This window comes from Mytilus edulis, chromosome 3, assembly GCF_963676685.1.
Source record: "Mytilus edulis chromosome 3, xbMytEdul2.2, whole genome shotgun sequence".
NCBI classification, from domain to species: Eukaryota; Metazoa; Mollusca; class Bivalvia; order Mytilida; family Mytilidae; genus Mytilus; species Mytilus edulis.
The window spans coordinates 63,666,547-63,687,659 of NC_092346.1; the positions used below are offsets into that span (position 1 = coordinate 63,666,547).

The 21,113-nt window shown below is 34.1% G+C and overlaps 1 protein-coding gene across 1 annotated transcript in view; it reads right to left on the reverse strand.

The window, feature by feature from the left end:
- Positions 1-2,421: 2,421 nt before the first annotated feature.
- The window catches only part of LOC139517101 (codanin-1-like), a 38,159-nt gene continuing 19,467 nt past the window's right edge, over positions 2,422-21,113 (reverse strand). The window contains exons 17-27 of the mRNA XM_071307779.1: positions 19,980-20,034; positions 19,625-19,752; positions 19,136-19,336; positions 18,108-18,190; positions 17,648-17,793; positions 16,796-16,965; positions 16,117-16,215; positions 7,259-7,322; positions 6,421-6,566; positions 6,145-6,252; positions 2,422-3,133 (exon numbers count right to left, since the gene is read on the reverse strand). Coding sequence (XP_071163880.1) covers positions 2,966-3,133; positions 6,145-6,252; positions 6,421-6,566; positions 7,259-7,322; positions 16,117-16,215; positions 16,796-16,965; positions 17,648-17,793; positions 18,108-18,190; positions 19,136-19,336; positions 19,625-19,752; positions 19,980-20,034 — 1,368 coding nt within the window. The 3' untranslated portion in view covers positions 2,422-2,965. The remainder of the gene's footprint in view (positions 3,134-6,144; positions 6,253-6,420; positions 6,567-7,258; positions 7,323-16,116; positions 16,216-16,795; positions 16,966-17,647; positions 17,794-18,107; positions 18,191-19,135; positions 19,337-19,624; positions 19,753-19,979; positions 20,035-21,113) is intronic.

The window sequence follows — 21,113 nt, forward strand, 5'->3', positions numbered from 1 at the left end:
ATGGCAAAATCAAAAGCTTAAACACATCAAACGAATGAATAACAACTGTCGTACCCCTGGTTCATCAACTTTCTGCTCAGACAATGAACTGTTTTAAAAGTCATAACTTTGTAATCATGAGAGCAAGTCTAAAGGAAATTGATTGAATGTTAACGTACGACACTGGTGTCAAGGCAAGGTACACGACACACGTTACATTAAAGGAAAAGCCTCCATCGGTTAACTTGAGAGAAATAAAATGTTCGTTACAATTTTTAAACTATCATTGACACCTTTATAAGAGTTTTACACGATCGAAGATGATGATTTATGAATTTTGTGACATCTGGAGGTCAAATAAGAGTAAATCACCAAATAGTTTGAGCGATGCCTAATCACTTGATATAACTTATAAACATAGGAATATAAAGAAAATTTCACAAGCAAATGATCAGTTCACCCTTCTGCTACCCCGAGATCATCCCCGTTTTTGGTGGAGTTTGTGTTGATGAGTTTATAACCTTTACCGTTATGGAATAACCGTTTCACAGATGATATCGAATATGTTCCTAATCCTTACGTCGTAACTACAATCCCCTTCCCTTTGCATGAATGTGACCTACCGAATTAGACTATTTACCGGGTTTGTAATAACATCAGCAACATGACGGGTGCTACATGCGGAGCAGGATCTGCTTACTCCTCCAGAGCACCTGAGATCACCCAAAGTTTTTGGTGGGGTTCTTGTTGTTTAGTCTTTAGTTTTCTATGTTGTGTCATGTGTACTATTATTTGTCTGTCTTTTTCATTTTTAGCCATGGCGTTGTGAGTTTGTTTTAGATCTGAGTTTGAATGTCCCTCTGGTATCTTTCGGCCCTCGTCAATAGATATGCAATTTCATTAAGTAATTTGTAACCTGTTTATGTCGTTTTTCGTGTTTGTCATGATCTTGTCGCTCTCTCTTCTACTTTTGAGCCTTGATTCACAATTTAGTTTCTACTATATTTCTTGAATAGTATAACATCCTTTGTGTGATGTGCCAATTTTTGTTCACCATTATTGATACTTAAACCATTTTGGAGATGTACACCTTTTTATGAATAGTTCTTTGATGTGGAAGTTGTTATTTCCGTGCATGCTATAATGATTATATTGTGTGTGTATTAAACACTCCAGATTAAACACCAAGTGTACCTTTCTCACAGAGAGTGTACACAAACAATGATGTTCACCTTTATTTTTAACCCAGGTCACCCATTGTATAAGTGATTTCGTTTTATGCCAGGTTAGTTTTTTGAAAAACTTACTCAACTTTGCATTTTGGGGCAAAAATGAGTGCTTTTTATATCCAAACTCATAGGCTTTTTTTTTTGTTCTTGTCTGTAGTTTTTTTTTGGCCTTGTCTGTAGTGACATTTTAGATTTCAATGAACCTTATCTATGTATTACTGGTAAACTATTGAATTAAGGATTTCATTACTTCCAATCACTCAAAACCTATGCCAAACTCTTTCATAGATAAAACGATTTGGTCTGGAAGTCCTGCTACACCTGTAGAAAACTTGTTACAAACAGGATAGCACATCTTGATTTTACAGTGATATTTTTTAACAATTCTGTAATCTGAGTAAGACCCAGGTAAACTTGTCCAAATTAAATCGTTGAATATTGTTTTTAATAGGTGGTATGATGATTAATTATGTAATCAATAAATTAAAACCAACCTAAATATTTTTGTAATACACACATACATTCATAGTGCTTAGACACACTTATATTTTGTCATTGCACAAGGTCATGTTGTTTGATTTTTTAAGAGCAGCTGCTTTTGGCTTTGAAGTAATGGTTGTACTACAACACAGCCATCTCATTGGCAATCACATAACATCTTTTTATTTTTATATGGCAAACTACTTGCCAAAATTTATTTTATATTTTTTATATTTTGCGGGCCTAACTATTGTACAAATAAATATATATGCATTATAAAAGAGATCATAACATACTGACCATTTTTGCAACTGTCAAATTTTTCTTTTACTATTACACTTTTCAAAATATAAAGACAATTAATGTATCTTCCCCATGTGTTAAATATACAGCTTTGGCCACCATGTTCACTGGCTGACATGAATATAAAACACAATTTTTAACTTCATACCCTAAGAATTTAGTTAAAATTGATATTTTAGTTTCAAAGGAGAAGATTTGTTAATGTTTAGAACAGATACAAAGCCATGGCTATAGCTCACATGACCTTTAAGCCAAGGTGAGCTAAAAAGGGAAATAGTGGATCCCCCATTGACAACACCCCAAACTAATTCTGTGTCTGTGAAGCTGTTGTAATGTTAAAGAAATGTTTAATCTGTGATATAAAAGTTAAAGTCAATTAGCTATATTCTTTTTTCATCACTTCATGGACATCAAAACAAACAAACAAAAGTATCAAGAATTATATATTTACAAATTGTGTAGTTAATATATGATTGGTTTGCATTCTTATCACAGTAATTCACAATAAATATAAATGTCAGGACACAGCATCCATCAATAACTATTTCATAAAGTGGCAACTATAAATATTCTGAAGCATGTAAGTATTTCACTTTATCTTTTGTTATTGTCTCAAGCTGATAATACATTTGGAATTTCTACACAATCAGCAGTTAAAACACTTAATGAATGTATACAAAAGGTTATATTGCACTATTTCATATGACATCACCAATCTTTACTTAGCTAAATGCTAGTCGAGATAATAAGAATTTAATTGAGCTTTATCCCATTGTCATAAAAAAAGGTCTGCAGCTTGTTACAAAAAAAACTCAAAATTACAAAAATTTCTTTAAATACACATAAACAAAAGCTCCAAAATTGAATTATTCATAAATCTAGATCTCTTTATCATTGCAATCACAAAATGACTTGCTTGTCTGATATTTGACAATATTCACAATAAATATGAATTCTGAGGATTCTATTTAAATCTATGGAACAGCACTTGATAATAGTTTATCCTCTTTGGAGTCACCATTATGACTACATGACAAGGTTAATAGCCAGTCAGTAACTTCAGAAAAATCACAATCAATCTCTGTATCTTCTAAACTCTCTGTTATACACTGTATACAGTAGGATAGGTTTTCTAAACATTTCTGAAACACATTAAAACTAGAGGCTCTAAAGAGCCTGTGTCGCTCACCTTGGTCTATGTGCATATTAAACAAAGGACACAAATGGATTCATGACAAAATTGTATTTTGGTGATGGTGATGTGTTTGAAGTTCTTTCTTTACTGAACGATTTTGCTTCTTACAATTATATCTATAATGAACTTTGCCCATTAGTAACAGAGAACTATATTTGGTAAAAATTTACATAAATTTACCAAATTAATGAAAATTGTTAAAAATTGACTATAAAGGGCAATAACTCCTTAAGGGGTCAACTGACCATTTTGGTCATGTTGACTTATTTGTAGATCTTACTTTGCTGAACATTATTGCTGTTTACAATTTATCTCTATCTATAATAATATTCAAGATAATAACCAAAAACAGCAAAATTTCCTCAAAATTACCAACTCAGGGGCAGCAACCCAACAACCGATTGACCGATTCATCTGAAAATTTCAGGGCAGATAGATCTTGACCTGATAAACATTTTTATTCCATGTCAGATTTCCTCAAAATGCTTTGGTTTTTGAGTTATAAGCCAAAAACTGCATTTTACCCCTATGTTCTATTTTTAGCGGTGGCGGCCATCTTGGTTGGTTGACCAGGTCATGCCACACATTTTTTAAACTAGATACCCCAAAGATGATTGTGGCCAAGTTTGGATTAATTTGGCCCAGTAGTTTCAGAGGAGAAGATTTTTGTAAAAGATTACTTTAATTTACGAAAAATGGTTAAAAATTGACTATAAAGGGCAATAACTCCTAAACGGGTCAACTGACCATTTTGGTCATGTTGACTTATTTGTAGATCTTACTTTGCTGAACATTATTGCTGTTTACAGTTTATCTCTATCTATAATAATATTCAAGATAATAACCAAAAACAGCAAAATTTCCTCAAAATTACCAATTCAGGGGCAGCAACCCAACAACCGATTGACCGATTCATCTGAAAATTTCAGGGCAGATAGATCTTGACCTGATAAACATTTTTATCCCATGTCAGATTTCCTCAAAATGCTTTGGTTTTTGAGTTATAAGCCAAAAACTGCATTTTACCCCTTTGTTCTATTTTTAGCCGTGGCGGCCATCTTGGTTGGTTGACCAATTCATGCCACACATTTTTTAAACTAGATACCCCAAAGATGATTGTGGCCAAGTTTGGATTAATTTGGCCCAGTAGTTTCAGAGGAGAAGATTTTTGTAAAAGATTACTTTAATTAACGAAAAATGGTTAAAAATTGACTATAAAGGGCAATAACTCCTAAACGGGTCAACTGACCATTTTGGTCATGTTGACTTATTTGTAGATCTTACTTTGCTGAACATTATTGCTGTTTACAGTTTACCTCTATCTATAATAATATTCAAGATAATAACCAAAAACAGCAAAATTTCCTCAAAATTACCAATTCAGGGGCAGCAACCCAACAACCGATTGACCGATTCATCTGAAAATTTCAGGGCAGATAGATCTTGACCTGATAAACATTTTTACCCCATGTCAGATTTGCTCTAAATGCTTTGGTTTTTGAGTTATAAGCCAAAAACTGCATTTTACCCCTATGTTCTATTTTTAGCTGTGGCGGCCATCTTGGTTGGTTGACCGGGTCACGCCACACATTTTTTAAACTAGATACCCCAATGATGATTGTGGCCAAGTTTGGTTTGATTTGGCCCAGTAGTTTCAGAGGAGAAGATTTTTGTAAAAGTTAACGACGACGGACGACGGACGACGACGGATGACGCCGGACGCCGGACGCAAAGTGATGGGAATAGCTCACTTGGCCCTTCGGGCCAGGTGAGCTAATAATATGATAAGAAGCATTACATTTTATACATTGGAAATTACAAAACTGTGATCACTCTTTAATTGGCACCATGTGTTCTCCCTTTCTGATTTTTTTTTGGTGGCTTCTTACTGCATAACTTATGAGTCAAGCATTTTTCAACTTATTTTTAAACCTGTTACTTAATTGTTCTTCACTGTTTTAATATAGTAAGTTTTTTGTAAAAATACCCCACAAGGGAAACTCTGTTTTGCCAAGAAACAAAACCTTGTCAGATTTTCTCTAAAGTTTTGACTTGTGATCCTTTGCATTAGAAATGAAAATAAAATTTGTTATTTTGAGGGATTGACACATTTGTATGCTGCCTTCATTAACTGAATAATATGTAGGTGAAAGTTAAGTAAGTATCAGTTTTCTAACTTGACAATATTAAGACATTGGCTTAAATAGTTTAAAATTTGATATGCCAGATGCGCTTTTCGTCTACATAAGACTCATCAGTGACACTCAATCAAAATAGTTAGAAAGCCAAACAAGTATAAAGTTGAAGAGCATTGAGGACCCAAAATTCCCAAAATTTGTGCCAAATACGATTAGGTAATCTATGCCTGGGATAAAAAAAATCCTCAGTATTTGGAATACTTTATACTTTTGCAAATAGTTAATTAATAAAAATTACCATATAATTGATATTCATGTCAACACTACTGGGCTGGTGATACCCTTAGGGACAAAACGCCCACCAGCAGTGGCATATACCGAGTGGTGTAAATAGTTATCAAAGGTACCAGGCTTATAATTTGAATTGCCAGGCGCACGTTTTGTCTACATAAGCCTCATCAGTGATGCTCAGATCAAAACAGTTAGAAAGCCAAAAAGATTGTTTAATCTAGGTTTGAAACACATTTTTTAAAAAGTCCCATCACATAGAAAAACTCTCTTCTGTACTGGACTGACACAGAGTCAAATTTGAAAAGTATATCTAAAAGAAAACTGTCAACAAGAATGGATGTTACCCTACAAGACACATTATCAGAATCTGAGCTAATCTGTGTTTGCATAACCTTCAAATGCTGTGTGCTATATAATGAAATTTATTTTAGTCTTGATTAAAGTCCTGTACACAAAGGGAGCATACTACTGACAAAACCATGTAGTCGAAAAGACAAGTGTGTGTAAAAACATAATACAAACAAAATACCTGATTATGAGAAATTAAACTGAGGAAACTTTTCTCTAAAACTTCACATGTCAGTAATTCTTCTTTCAGTAATGTTGCAAGTAAATGGGAGTATTTTTTCCATGATTCCTGGAAAGAAAAAACGACAAATGAATGGAATTTGCATGTATTGTTTAAGTGATCAGCAGGCTTAATTAATCTCAACAGTTATATTTCAATGTTCTTTCTTTTTAGCTCATACTCAGATAAAAACAACTGAATAAGTAAAAAAAAACAAATACAAAAATTTATACAAACCAATGGATTTTTAGAATCCTCCAGTAGCTGTACAATAAATGCACAGATACATCTATTAAATGGAGTGACAGGTTTCAACTCTTGTTTCCATAGTGACATAAACAGTTCTAACTGGAGCTCCTCCCATTTATCTGTATCATTTGCCACTGAAAAATAAACATTTTATGATTTTTTTTAATGCATATTCAGGATAAAACAAGTTGATGCAATATGAATATGACTCTGCTTTGTACTAGAGGAACACACAAGTTAGTAAACAGTAGATTTTATAGTCCACAGTAAGACATGCCACCTTACCAGGATACATTATTCTGATTGAGTGCTGACCAGTCTTTCCTTTTACTAGTAAATACACTGTAGTTTTATGGAGAAGCAGTAAATACCTATTCTAAAGTTTTCAATTAGACCTAGCTAGGGATCAAACACTCTACTGTTCACACTCCAGTTGAGAAAATTAAAGTCCCCATTAAATGATTAGTAAAGAGAACAATCGCTTTTGTATTTATTCAAGGGGACAATACACTTTGCAATAATTTAAATACCCAAATGAACAGGAACTGATTCTGGGGAAAGGTTTGATTTCCTTTTCAATTACCATTCTCTTTGAAGTCAGATTATTATTCTCCTCATGTTTTAGAACATATTACATTTTAAATATGGACAAAACAATAATCAAATTTGTGTGATGATCTTAACATTAAGGGAACCAGACCCAATTTGAATTGAAAACTTGAAAATGGTGACCTTTCAAAAGAAAAGTAATTTCTCTTTAAAAATGCAGCATTTCTTGTTCAGACCTGACTAAATTAATAACCAATTTTTACATATTAAATCTTACCTAATGAAACTGCTAAATCAAATACCAGTCTTCCCAAACAGTTATATATACTGGGTATAACATCCTGTTGGAAAATATAAATAGAAAAGCAAATAAATATTGTAGTAAAGGTCCGGAAAGTTATTGCCATAACCGGATTAGATACCGGAACTTCAATTAGTATTTACTGCGCAACCTCGCAGAATATATCCGGAGCTCAGACGACCCAGTTGTGGTGAACTCCAGCCCTGGGATTCCTGCCCTAACAGTGTATTCTACCTAGACGACATCTTATATTAGGAAAGGTATATCAAATTATTGCACCTTTACAACATTGGTGTCAGAAGTCGGTTCGAATCGACTTTAAATCGACTCGAGACATTCATTGTTTCCTGACATTTTGGCGGCAAAACTGAAAAATCACAACAAAGAAAACATATAGTTATTGTACCGATAGAAAAGAACATTACATATTTCATGAGTATAATAAACATGGAAATTTAATATCAGAATTTCTGATAACCGATTGCCCATACATCCATTTGTTTTCATAGAAATATCTGCTTCGAAAATTTTGAAAAATTCCTGGTGTCAGATTTACTGACACTCCGCAATACGGCTAATCACTGAAAAATTATCGCATAGTTATAAATCAGTGTCAGTGTTACTGACAATCCGCTACATTGTTATTCAGTAAATAATAAACTGCATATTTATATTATTGTGTCAGTGTTACTGACAGACCGCGACAGACCGCTACACGGTTATTTTGTAAATAATAAATCGCATAATTATAAACATTGCGTAAAGATAAAATGGCGAAACCAATAAATATAAACAAAGCTAACTTTACACAGTTAAAAGCGATTAAAAAGATAGGTGAAACTAGAGCCTTAGCAATAATTGCAAAGAGAGAAGAAGACGGATTACTTAATTAAGATAATTTAAAGGAGATTCCAGAAGCACCACAATCATTGTGGACTGCACTGTTGAAAGAGAAAATAATTTTTTTGAGGACCCGGAGGAGTCTGATGAAGGTCAAGAGGTCCTGAAAAACACCATTGAGTCATTACGTCACAAGATTTTGTCAGTAGAAAAATCCAGAGATGATATGGCAGAGACTTTTCAAACAAAAATAGAGAAAATTTCTGAACAGAGTAAAGCACATATAGAAGAACAGAGGCTTATGTTTGAACAACAAAGAGACATTTATACAAAACAGAAACAGGAACAAATTGAACAAATGAAAGAAATGATTAAATCACAGAATGAAGAGATTAAAGATATACATGAATATTCAAAGAAAATTCAGACTCAACTACAGCAGAAAGAAACTTTGCTTAAAGTAGAAAAAGTAATAGCCGAAAAAGAGGAAAAGAGTAGTCCTGTTCAATTATTGAAAGGAAAATATAATGCTAATGATCATAAACACTCAGATTATGGTGGTCCCACAGCACCAAAGATGTCAACATATGATGGCAGAAATGACTGGCGTCCTTATTATCTACAATTTAGCACTATAGCTGATAGATGCAAGTGGCAGAGTGAGCAAAGGTTGTATAAATTGATTGAATGTTTGCGAGATAAAGCTTTGAAATTTTATAGCTCGAGACCAAAGTTAGTACAAACTAATTATGAAAGCTTATGCAAAAAATGGAAGAGCGTTTTGGTAGAAAGGAACCCCCACACATTGTTAGAAGACTTTTACAAGATCTTAAACAAGAGCAAGAGGAATCGTTAGAGGAATTTGCAGAAAGAGCACAGGAGCTGGCTACCGATGGCTACCCGGATACACCGGATAATTTCGTACAAACTTTGGCAACAGATGCTTTTCTTAAAGGTTGTGTAGACAAGCGTGCAGCTTTGACTGCTATGGACAAAAATCAAGATGCTCTGGATCAAGCGGTACAATATGTACGAAGTGCAGTGGTGAATCAAAAAGTCATAATGGGTACGCGAAGAGCAGAAATTAAAAGGGTTTCTTTTATGGAGCAAAATGATGAAAATGAGGATACACAGGAAACATCAGTACAAAATGTACGTGCAATTATGAAGTCTGAAGAAGGAGCAAATAAGATGAATGTGTTCGAGAAAAGATTACAGAAGACAGAAGATGATTTATTAGAAACAAATTATGGTAAAAAAAGTATTGAGCATAGTAAGTCAGAATATGAGGTCAAGGTCACCACAGAGAACAGATCGAGCTTTTTCGCCACAAAGAAGGTACAATAGTCCTGCAAGAGGTAACTGCTATAATTGCGGGGAAGAAGGTCATTTTAGTAGGGATTGCAAGAAGCCAAGAAACAGTTCTCCCTATCGTAATAATAGATCTCCATCACCAAAAGCTTTAAACGACTCAGGGCCAAGGATGTAGGCCAATCCTTGACCTTTTCAGATGATACAGGCCAACCGCCAACAGAAATGTCTGGGCAAGAACAAAAGTTTTCGATTCAAGAAATTTTTTCATTTGATAAAAACAAAAAATCAAAAACCTTGTTCATTGAGATGAAAGTTTTAGGGAAAACATTTAAGGCTGTAATAGATAGTGCTGCTCAAATATCAGTTTTGAGTACTTCAATTTTACCACTTTTTCAGTCAACAATTAAACTAAAGGAACATTTAGTTTTGCGAGGAGCTGGAAGGAATTCTAAGATTGATGCTATTTATACAGAGGAGATACCTATCGAAATAGGAAAGTTAAAATCAAAATGGAGGTTTGTAACTGCTAACATAAATGATAACATCATTCTGGGTATTGATTTCTTGGAGAAATTTGGAGCAGTTATTGATATGGCAAACTACACTGTCCACATAAACAATGAGGCTATACCAGCAGTCTGTTTGGTTGGGAACGAAGGAGAAGAAATAAATTTATACAGGATTAGTATAAAGAAGAAAACAGTTGTGCCACCTCATAGCTTAAAAATAGTTGATATGGAAATTGATCACCCCCCAGCAGATGATATAATCATTCAGCCGAAATCCAATTTAAAAGGTCTTTTGTCCCCAAATGCTTTAATTGCTAAGAATGAAACTGTGAAGGCTGTATTTCGAAACGACACAGACACTTTTATCACATTGAAAGGGGGTCATAAATTTGGTATTGGTATGGAGATATACAATGTTGTAACTGATCAGGATGATTTGGCTGAAGACCCCGAGGTACATAGTGACAGAGTTTCTGTCAATGTCGATAATCCATATTCATGTAAAACATCAGAAAACGTAAGTGACAGATTCTCTGTCAGTTCGCCAACTGGTAATTTTGAGACATTGGAAAAGGTACATGTAGGTGACAGGGTTTCTGTTGGTCCACCCCAAGGTGACAGATTTTCTGTTAGTCCGCCTCAAGGTGACAGATTTTCTGTCAGTCCGCCCCAAGGTGACAGATTTTCTGTCAAACCGCCCAAAGGTGACAGATTTTCTGTCAACCCGTCAAAAAAAATTTGTACTGTAATAAAAGATGGAGATTCTGTAAATAAACTTAACAAATTAAAAGAACTCAATTCTAAGATTCCAGAACACCTGAAAGATTTGTATACTCGAACAGTAGAATATTTTGACATAGATCGTAGCATAAAGATTGCTGAAGTACTCATTGAATTTCAAAATATTTTTGCTAAAGGAGACATGGATCTAGGATTGTTTAATGGGGATATTAAACTCCACTGAAATTTGAAAATGAAGAAGAAAAACATCTTAATCAAATGTTGAATAAGGGGGTTATTAAACCTTTTATTTCAGATTGGTGTTCCTGTCCTGTTTTAGTAAGAAAGAAGGACGGCAGTCTGCGGTACTGCATTGCTTTTTGCCCCCTTAATAAAGTGACAACTAAGGACGTTTTTCCTTTGCCAAAGACTGAGTCTTGTATGGATACTTTGAGAGGAAGCGCCTACATGAGTACGTTGGACATGGCTGCAGGGTATTGGCAAATAGAGATCGATGAGAAGGATCGACATAAAACAGCTTTTGTCACGAAATATGGACTTTTGGAGCATGTCCGACTGCCGTTTGAATTATGTAACTCACCAGCAACTTTCAGCCGAGTCATTCAGTTGGTTTTGAAAGGTCTGACATGGAGAGAATGCCTTGCATATTTGGATGATGTCATCGTTTTAGGTCACAGCTTTGAAGATCATTTGAGTAAGCTTCTACACATCTTAAAAAGATTTCAGTACTACAATTTAAAACTTAAACTGTCCAAATGCTTCTTATTTCAAAAAGAAGTCAAGTTTTTGGGAAAAATTGTAAACAAAGATGGTATTTCGGTAAATCCGGAGAATATGCAAACTGTAAAAAGTTGGCCAAGACCAAAGAAAAAAAAAGAGCTTGAATCTTTTCTCGGGTTTACAAACTACCACAGGGAACACATAAAGAATTATGCTGAAATTGCTGTGTCTTTGCATAAATTAACAGGAGAAAAATCAGAGTTTGTATGGACTGAAGAACAGGAAAATGCTTTTGAACAACTAAAAACGGCACTAGTAAATTCTTCTGTTTTAGCCTATCCTGATCCAGAAGCTACCTTCATACTCGATACTGATGCCTCGGACAAAACCATTGGTGCTGAACTTAGCCAACTACAAGATGGAAAAGAAAGAACTATAAGTTTTTCAAGTAAGGTTTTAACACCAGCTCAGAAAAAGTATTGCACAACTCGAAAGGAGTTATTGGCTATTGTCACTTTTACAAGGCAGTATAGACATTATTTACTAGGTAACCAGTTTGTTGTCCGTACAGATCATAATAGTCTTACTTGGCTGTTAAATTTCAAGAATATCGAAGGCCAACTAGCTCGGTGGATTGAGGAACTATCACAATACAACATGTTAGTTCAACACAGACCAGGTAAAAAACATGTAAACGCAGATGCGCTTTCCCGAATCCCAGATACACTTAATGAATGCAATTCGTACTTGCCAAGTATTCCACTTAATCAGCTTCCATGTGGAGGTTGTAAATACTGTACAAGAGCCCAGAATCAGTGGTCCACATTTGAAGAAGAAGTAGACTTTGTTAAACCACTAACAGTACGTGCTGTAAGCATTAAAGATGTCACATCCACAAAAGAGAAGATGTTACAGCCTTATACTGAAACTGAATTAAGAGATGCACAAAAGAATGACATAGATCTGAGTACTGTTATTGCCTGGTTATCTACTGATTTCTCCCCTTCAAAACAAGATCTACAGATGAGTAGCCCATTTGTAAGGCATTTGTGGCAATCAAAATCTCAACTTGAATTTAGAAATGGTATACTCTACTATTTTTGGAATGATGCAGTAGCACCAAGACTCTTGTTTATAACACCAAGGAAATTAAGACAGGAAATGCTTCATCTTTGTCATGATTTACGATCAGCAGGATATTTAGGACAAGATAAAACCTTGGCAAAATTAAGACACACAGTTTACTGGTATGGAATGACGATGGACTGTAAACTTTATTTTTCGACATGTCAGATATGCAAAAGATACAAAAAACCCTTGAAGAGAGCCAAAGCAGAATTGGGTAGGTACCACTCGGGCGTTCCTTTTGAAAGTATCCATTTGGATATACTTGGACCATTGCCAGTCACCAAACAAAATAATAAGTATGTTCTGGTCATCATAGATCAATTTACAAAGTGGTTGGAATGTTGTCCCTTGCCAAACCAAAACGCTGAAGTGGTAGCAAAAGCTTTAATGGATAGCACTATATCTAGATTCGGTTGTCCCATGGAGCTACATACAGATCAAGGCAAAAATGTAGATGGAAGGGTAATTAGACAACTGTGTGATCTTCTTGAAGTTTCCAAGACAAGAACATCTGCATATCATCCTGCTTCCAACGGTCAGGTAGAGAGATATAACAGAATAATCACTCAATTAATCCGTTGTTTCTTAAAGAAGACTCAAAACAGATGGGATATACACCTACAACAATTAGCAGGCGCTATCAGAGCAACAGAGAATCGACAGACTGGTTTTTCCCCGAAATTCATGGTTTTCGGACGAGAGGTAAATCAGCCTATTGATCTAGTTTTAGGACAAATAAAGGAACGTTTTCCAGATCAAGATATTTGTAAGTATGTTCAAAGTTTAAGAAAGTCTTTAGAGGACGCTCATGATATCGCCAGAGATAATTTGAAATCTGCACAGAAACGTCAAAAACAAGATTATGATTTAAATCTCAACTTTAGAAAATATTGTGTAGGAGATATTGTACTAAAATTAGATACAGCCAGGAAAGTAGGGATATCCCCAAAATTAAAAGCTCCATGGAAAGGTCCATATGTGGTTATTGAAGTTAAGTCTCCAGCATTGCTTAAGATTAAAGACAGGAAAAGAGAGGAAGTCGTGCATCATGATAGACTCAAATTGTGCATTGTCAGAGAAATACCACTATGGTTACAGAGACTTAGAAATGATATTCTTGGAAGAGCTGAGAATAAATTGGAGCGAGACACTAATATGGAGCTGGAGGATTTATATCTGGATATTTTATTTAGTGGTGGGAATCAGAATACTCAAAATGATTTGAACCCTTTGTCAGAATCTCTGACTGACGATTTAGATAACAATGATCCCTTCTTGGTGTCAGATTCTCTGACAAACAATTCTAATAATGAACGGATAATTCTTAAAGATCTTCATTCGCTCATTGACATCCCTTTTGATTTAGACGCAACACTCGCTTATGACTTGAGTCAAAATTCGCTGTTTCTGAACAGTGATGATATAAATTGCGATACAGATACAGTAGATAATGGGTCCAAACAGGGACAAGTAGGTAGGAGCAAAAGACAAATGCCATCCTACTTACATGATTATATACAGTAGATATTTTGAAATATCTGTCCGGTATGTCCAGGACGTTTCACTAATGTAAGAAGGCATGTATTTCACCAACATTTGCCCTGGTACACTAATCCACTAACTGCATGTTGGACTTGCCATAAACAATTTGGTCAAAACAAAATGTTAGAAAATCATTGCCTTGAACTCCACAACTGCAATATTGCTGATAATATATTCAAAGAAGAATGCCAGTCAGTATGGACAGAATTGATGAATGGTCTCCTATTGGAACTTTGCCAGCGCTATGACAAAAAGACCCTTGATCATCTGGTGGATTATGTACGAACAGAAGCTGTCTTTAAACAATGTCAATCAGCTGTATTCCATTGGACAGATATACCCTTACTAAATTTCTACAATAAGAAAAACAGATTTGATGTGGAGGTCGTTCATGCTGTATTTCCTCCATCTGCAATATATTCTTTGATACATTGGAAAATTTTGGCTTTATTATTAAAAGGAACTGAAGATGCAGAAAACCTTATTACATTTGAAAAGGAAATATCCCTTTATCAATGCAGTATTCAAAAGGCTATTATGGTTACTGATTCTCATTTTCATTTGGATAAGATGAAACAACAAGCCAGATTTTCTGGCTTACCGATCTATAAATGGAAAGATGGAGAGTCAATATACCAAATAAGACATCTGGTAGCAAACTATGCATTCCCAAGACGCTGGCCAACAATAGAAGAAATGGGAGAGATCAGGAGAGATGGACGAATAAGAAGTACTGCTGGAATACATCCACGGATAGTGAAAGGGGAGGAGATGAGTGTCCTGAATTCGTGGATTACAGATTTAGAGATGCTAATCTGTGTGAACAAAATGATCGCAGTTGGGGAATGTGGGTTAGACTCCTCTGATAAACCAAATAGCAAAGAACTTAAGAAACAGGTCCATGTATTCGAGGAGCAGTTGAGAATAGCTAAAAGGTAACATCTTCCTGTGGTGATTCATTGCAGGGGAGACAAGAAAATAATGAATATGTGCAGGGATTCATTAACAAATTTCCTAGAGGAGGACCATCCAATACATTGGCATTGTTTTAACGGTGACACGGAGGAGTACAGGCAATGTAAAACCATGTTTCCAAACGTTAAATTTGGTATCTCCCCATTCCTACTCATGGATAACAAGTACCCAGGTTATAGAGCAACCGTTTGTGAGATGAAGTTGGAGGATCTAGTTTTGGAGACCGACTCACCTTATCTCAAACCTCAAGAACACCACGAGGCATCTCCTGAACTACTTAAGGAAATCATCTGGAAGCTCGCATCCATGTTCGACGTACGCTCCGAGGAAATAGCTAGGGTGACAACTCGGAACGCCAGACAATTGTATAATATAGATTAAATGCAGGAGGAGGGGATTTGTATATATGCTTTTAACCTGATTATTGATTGATTGACAGTGATGAAGTTGTTTTCTGTTCGGTGACAGATTTTAGTATATCGTTGTTAGTGTCAGCATTGATGGCTGACATTTTAATAAAACAGGGAAGAATGTAGTAAAGGTCCGGAAAGTTATTGCCATAACTGGATTAGATACCGGAACTTCAGTTAGTATTTACTGCACAACCTCGCAGAATATATCCGGAGCTCAGACGACCCAGTTGTGGTGAACTCCAGCCCTGGGATTCCTGCCCTAACAGTGTATTCTACCTAGACGACATCTTATATTAGGAAAGGTATATCAAATTATTGCACCTTTACAACAATATCAAGCATGTCTATCATCACTATAAATAAAGCTAGCGAGGACTACCTGTACAACCGTTATGATTTATTTATATAAATAAATTCATTGGGACAAATCAAATTGGTTATAAACAATAAAATTCATAGTCATTATTTCATTCATCTCAAATATCTGTAACAACCATATTTCTTCACTAAATAATTCTTTTTCTAGTATTCAAAATTAATTACTGATTTCCCCCTCTCCTGCTTAAAAAAAGAAAACTAAATAAACTCTGAATCTTATATTTAGAAGAAACATACGAGTATTTATAAGACATAAAGTAAATTCTATTTATACCTGTCTGTTATTGATGATATCCTTGACCTCCATCAGTGTTAATGATACCTTATTCCATTCAACATGATGTCCTTTAACAAACAATTCTCTTACAACTTCCTAAAAATAAGATCTACTTTTAGTGGAAGCTTTTAAAAAATTGCCCAGGTTTACTTTGATACCACAAGTCTGGTTACCATCCATAAAATGCACTGTCCATTATAAATATATCAGAAGAGTATTTTCAAAACCGTACTGTTATCATGTAATTTAGTTTTAAACTGTTTTTTTTTTTACAATTCATACTTATGCAACATAAATGAAATGACATCCTATTAGGTTGCAGACAAAATATGAAGACAATCATTGCTCAATCCAAACACTATTCATCAGCATCTATATCTTTTCAATATACTTCATGGATTAAACTTTCTGTGTACTGATGAGGTTCATCCAGACACATAACATAAATAGTTTAAAATATAGTGTTGAAGAGCCTATCAAACTATTCCTACATTTATAAATTGCATTAATAATGAATTACTTTATTCAAATGATGTAAACAGGAGAGAAGATATATGTAAAATTTTACTGTAAAATTGTGAATTTTATCAACATAACAATAAAAAACAAATGTCCTTTTTAAAAACAAAACACAAATTACTCAAGATAATGAGACTTATTATGTTGAAGATCTTACTTTTAAATCAATTAATACTTCTGATGGATGTCTGACGTTATCATCATGCTGCTTAGCAACAGATATAAAATCTGGTTCCTTGACTGGTTCAACCTGACAGGACTCAGTTGGGTTTGTCACTCTTTTGAGAATTTTATCATATTCTGCTTGTAAATCATTCTGGTACATATCTGAAGATCAAATGGAAAACATTACAAATCGCATCTAAACATCTTAGTCAGTAATTATTACCTCTTGAAATAAAATGAAACAAGAATGTGTCCCAAGTACACGGATGTCCCACTCGCACTATCATTTTCTATGTTCAGTGGACCGTGAAATTGGGGTCAAAACTTTAATTTGGAATTAAAATTAGAAAGATCATATCATAAGGAACAAGTGTACTAAGTTTCAAGTTGATTAGACTTCAACTTCAACAAACGGAGGCACAGACCAGAAAACATAATGCCCCTCTACTATCGTAGGTGGGGCATAAAAAATTCTGGTAGAGGTCCATTTTTTTCAAATGGTTGCACAATTCTATAATACTAAGGGCTGTTCCAGAAAATACTATGTCCCCCCCAGGGAAGGCAATTTTCTTAAATATTATGTGGGTGGTTGTATTTGAAATACCAAAATGCAAAGGGAGTGCTGTTCTAATTAAATTTTATTTCTGTGGGTGGTGGGGGTTAAAAAAAAGTGCCGTCCCTGGGGGGGACATAGTATTTTCTGGAACAGCCCTAACTATTAAAACTTTAAGCAACAACTTACTTGCTGAAATCATCAATTTGAAAGAAATAATAACAACTCAGTTTTTTCCTTACTTTGATGTGTTTGTTAACCCATTGATAGATCCTCTCATTGGTTACTTACTTGCTGTAATGTGTTTGTTAATCCATTGACTGATTCTCTCCTCTGCCAGTCTCCTAGAGATATCTGCTGACATGGCTATAACAGCTTTTGTTTGCTCCTCTGGTAGTAGTAATGGTATAATGGCTTCAACTTTGATTTTGCAAAACCTAGAGACAAAGGATCATGCAGCCATAAAGGTTTATTTCTAAAATTATTTTTCTAAGTAGTCAGTTACTTAATAGATCAAAGTATTTATCTTTTTGTGTTTGAGTATATATCTTCAACAATGATTTCGTTCATTGAAATTTTCTGTCTCAATGCTTATGAAGATTTATCCCAATTTGATTATTTAATAACATTTTATACCTTCACTATATTTTCTCTTTCTGGTCAAACCAAATGGCTCTATTTCATTTACTGATACTTCTTTAATACATTTCATTTTAATACTGTTGCAAATTCTTGAATTATTTATACAAACCTGCTTGCATCTTCAAATGTAACAGATTTAAGCTTGCTGACAGATTCCATTGACAGCTTTACAATGTCTTGCAGATGTTTATCCTGTAAAAAAGAATGTACCAATATTTGGAGTAGATTTCACTTAAACAATAACCCACCAATAAAGACAAAATAACATATATCTAGGTCACTATGCAGTCTTCAATGATAGAACTACTGTTTGGTAGAAATAAAATCATAATTTTCAAGGCAATCTTAAATTTCTATTTTCTAAAGCAGATCATTCATATTTCTTGTCGCGTTGTGGACTCATCACCATTCTGTGGAAACCAATATTTAGTAGTTTTGAAGGTAAAGGTTAACCATGAATTCAAATGTACAACAAAGAATTTTCGTTAGGCTTGTACCCACATTTTGACTTAAACAGAAAAAAATCAATTATCCTTGAAAATACACTTTTTCTGAATTCACTAGAATTGGAAACAAAGACAAATGCTTCCACTGTAACTGTTAAGTTTAAATACAGTTTGTTGAAACTGGTCCCTCAGAATTTAAATTTTCTTGCATTGTTCTTTGTTTTAGTAAAAATTGAGGCCTTGTTTGAAATAAACATCCATACTTCTTTATTTTCATAAAAAATATCCATTCAAAATACATTACTCCTATAACAATTGCTCCTTCATGGGATGTTGCAATTATTATTATTATTTTTTTGCATCCATTTTGGTTTGATGAGTTGACATTAGACATACCTTCTGAAATAGACTTCCAAATGATAAAGCTAGTTTACTTTAGTTCCAGTTGGTCCAAAAGATTAAGAGTAGATTTTTTAAGTTTACAAGTCATCGAGTGTTGTTATAAGCTGACAATGGTTGTTTTGGCCAAATGTTTAACAGTCACCCATCATAATCATGCTTTGGGCCAAATGAACTTATAAGTATGGTTTTTGTCATTGAAAATGAATGTAAATGTTACACTTATTGAAAATTTCATGAATCCATAAACATGATAAACAAAACATACATTTTAATATTTTCTACAATTTACCTTAGCCTTGCTACTAGGAGAGCTACTAGCATAAGATTCCATTAGTTTCTGAAGTGCTATTCTACAGCTGGCTATTGATTTCTGTAAAGCTGCAGATCTAAATTTCTTTATAAAGTTTGATGCTGTTCTTTCTGCTACAAAGTCTACAATTCTCTTCATTGAGGCAGGATGGTTGTGGAAAAAGTTCTCTTCTAACTGAAGCTGTACAACAAATAATGATAGCAAGGTTATATTTACATGTTCAAACAGTTTTATCAACATCACAAGAGGTATATATAAAACAATTTTATACTTTTTTGTACACCTTCACAGTTCAAAGGTATCCGATTTAATCAGATATTAATATCATTTCATCTTATGGGAAACACACTTTCCCAAATAGTTTCTTTATGAATATGCAAATCATGGCCATCAAAGGCCCATCTTTCCTGATCAATAACCAAGGACAAAAAGTATATCTGTAATACATTTAAAGTTGATATGGTTTACCTGTATCTGTCTATCAGTAACAGACTGTGGTGTCTCTGTTTCAGCAGATACTGGTGTAATTTTCCTTATGGTTGCTGTTTTATTACTTGTGCCTATTGCGAACTCTACCAATAATGTCTTTATTTCACCTATAAAACATATAACAATTTTTCATTATATCGTGTTTTAACTTTTACCTACTTATTTGAATAGTATAAATTTTATCGAAACCATCAAGACTTCAATTTATTCGAATGAACCAGCACTAAGTAGTGCAAAGTATTTCCAAAATTCCCTTTTAAACATTTATGAAAAAAAAGGTCCATGTTCAGTGTGCTACACCATTATTTACACTATTTTATAAATTAGAACTCACCAACATAAGGACAACATGTGTAATATAATTTCTGGTCAATAAATCCCATGGCATCCTACAAATATAATCATACTTTGTCACATGCTGATTCATTTCTCATACTGCATAATTATAAGTCCATAAATTTTCCCTCATACATTAACTACAAGGAATTCATTCAAACAAAAATTTGAACCTTAAAACCATTAATTGGTATCAATAGGCATAATAAGACTTGTAAATAAGATTTGACACTGATTCATTTATTAACTTTTTCAAGCAATGTGACTACAAAATAAACAAACAAAAACAGAATTATACGAATAATGCTTAATACCTCATTCATAAGACCAAGGATCCGGAAATTTTTTCACCTAATTTCGGTCATTTTCATATAACTTAAAAGTTGGTGCCCCTTTTCAAAAACAGATTGTCAAAATCTTATTACTGCACGAGTATGCTCCTACTCGTAGCATCAACGAACTTGTTTAACTGTTGCATCGCGTTTACTTCATGATTTATCCTACCATTTTCCTAAAATCGATCAAGAGCAATTAAGGGAAGGCAACAGTTTAAGAATAAAATGATTTTAATGACTCAAAATTGTAATTTTCTCAGTCATCGCTTACGTTTCTTTCGATTCTGAAGTCGAAATTCAAACCGGATGTAATGCGACAATACTAAAACGAACAATTCCGGACTTATTCCCGGGATTAGTTTTGTTTATCAAATTCACAGGAAAACATCGTTTTTTTTTATTTTTACCTTTAATAGTGTAAGAATATTAAAGAAAATAGTTGCACTTGCTTTATTTAGCAAGACATCATTTTAAATTTACGATTTAGTGTCAAATCTGCGGAAGAGAATTTTAGGCATGCGTATCATTATAGTAAACAAAGCACGTGTGTTAATAGTGAAAAAAATCTTTTTTCTACGTAAATTAAATCAAGCTTTAATTCAATTTTAAATCATAATTGACAATTGTCTTAGCTGAAAAGTAATTAAATAATGAAGACAGTTGGTATTGAATTTTAATTTCTTTATAATATTAGTTCAGAGCTTGTGATTAATAGCCAGGTGTGAATTAAAAACACAGGTAAAGAGATTAGCGATCATTAGCCAATAGCTCCCGAGGCATTAATATAGCTATTAGGA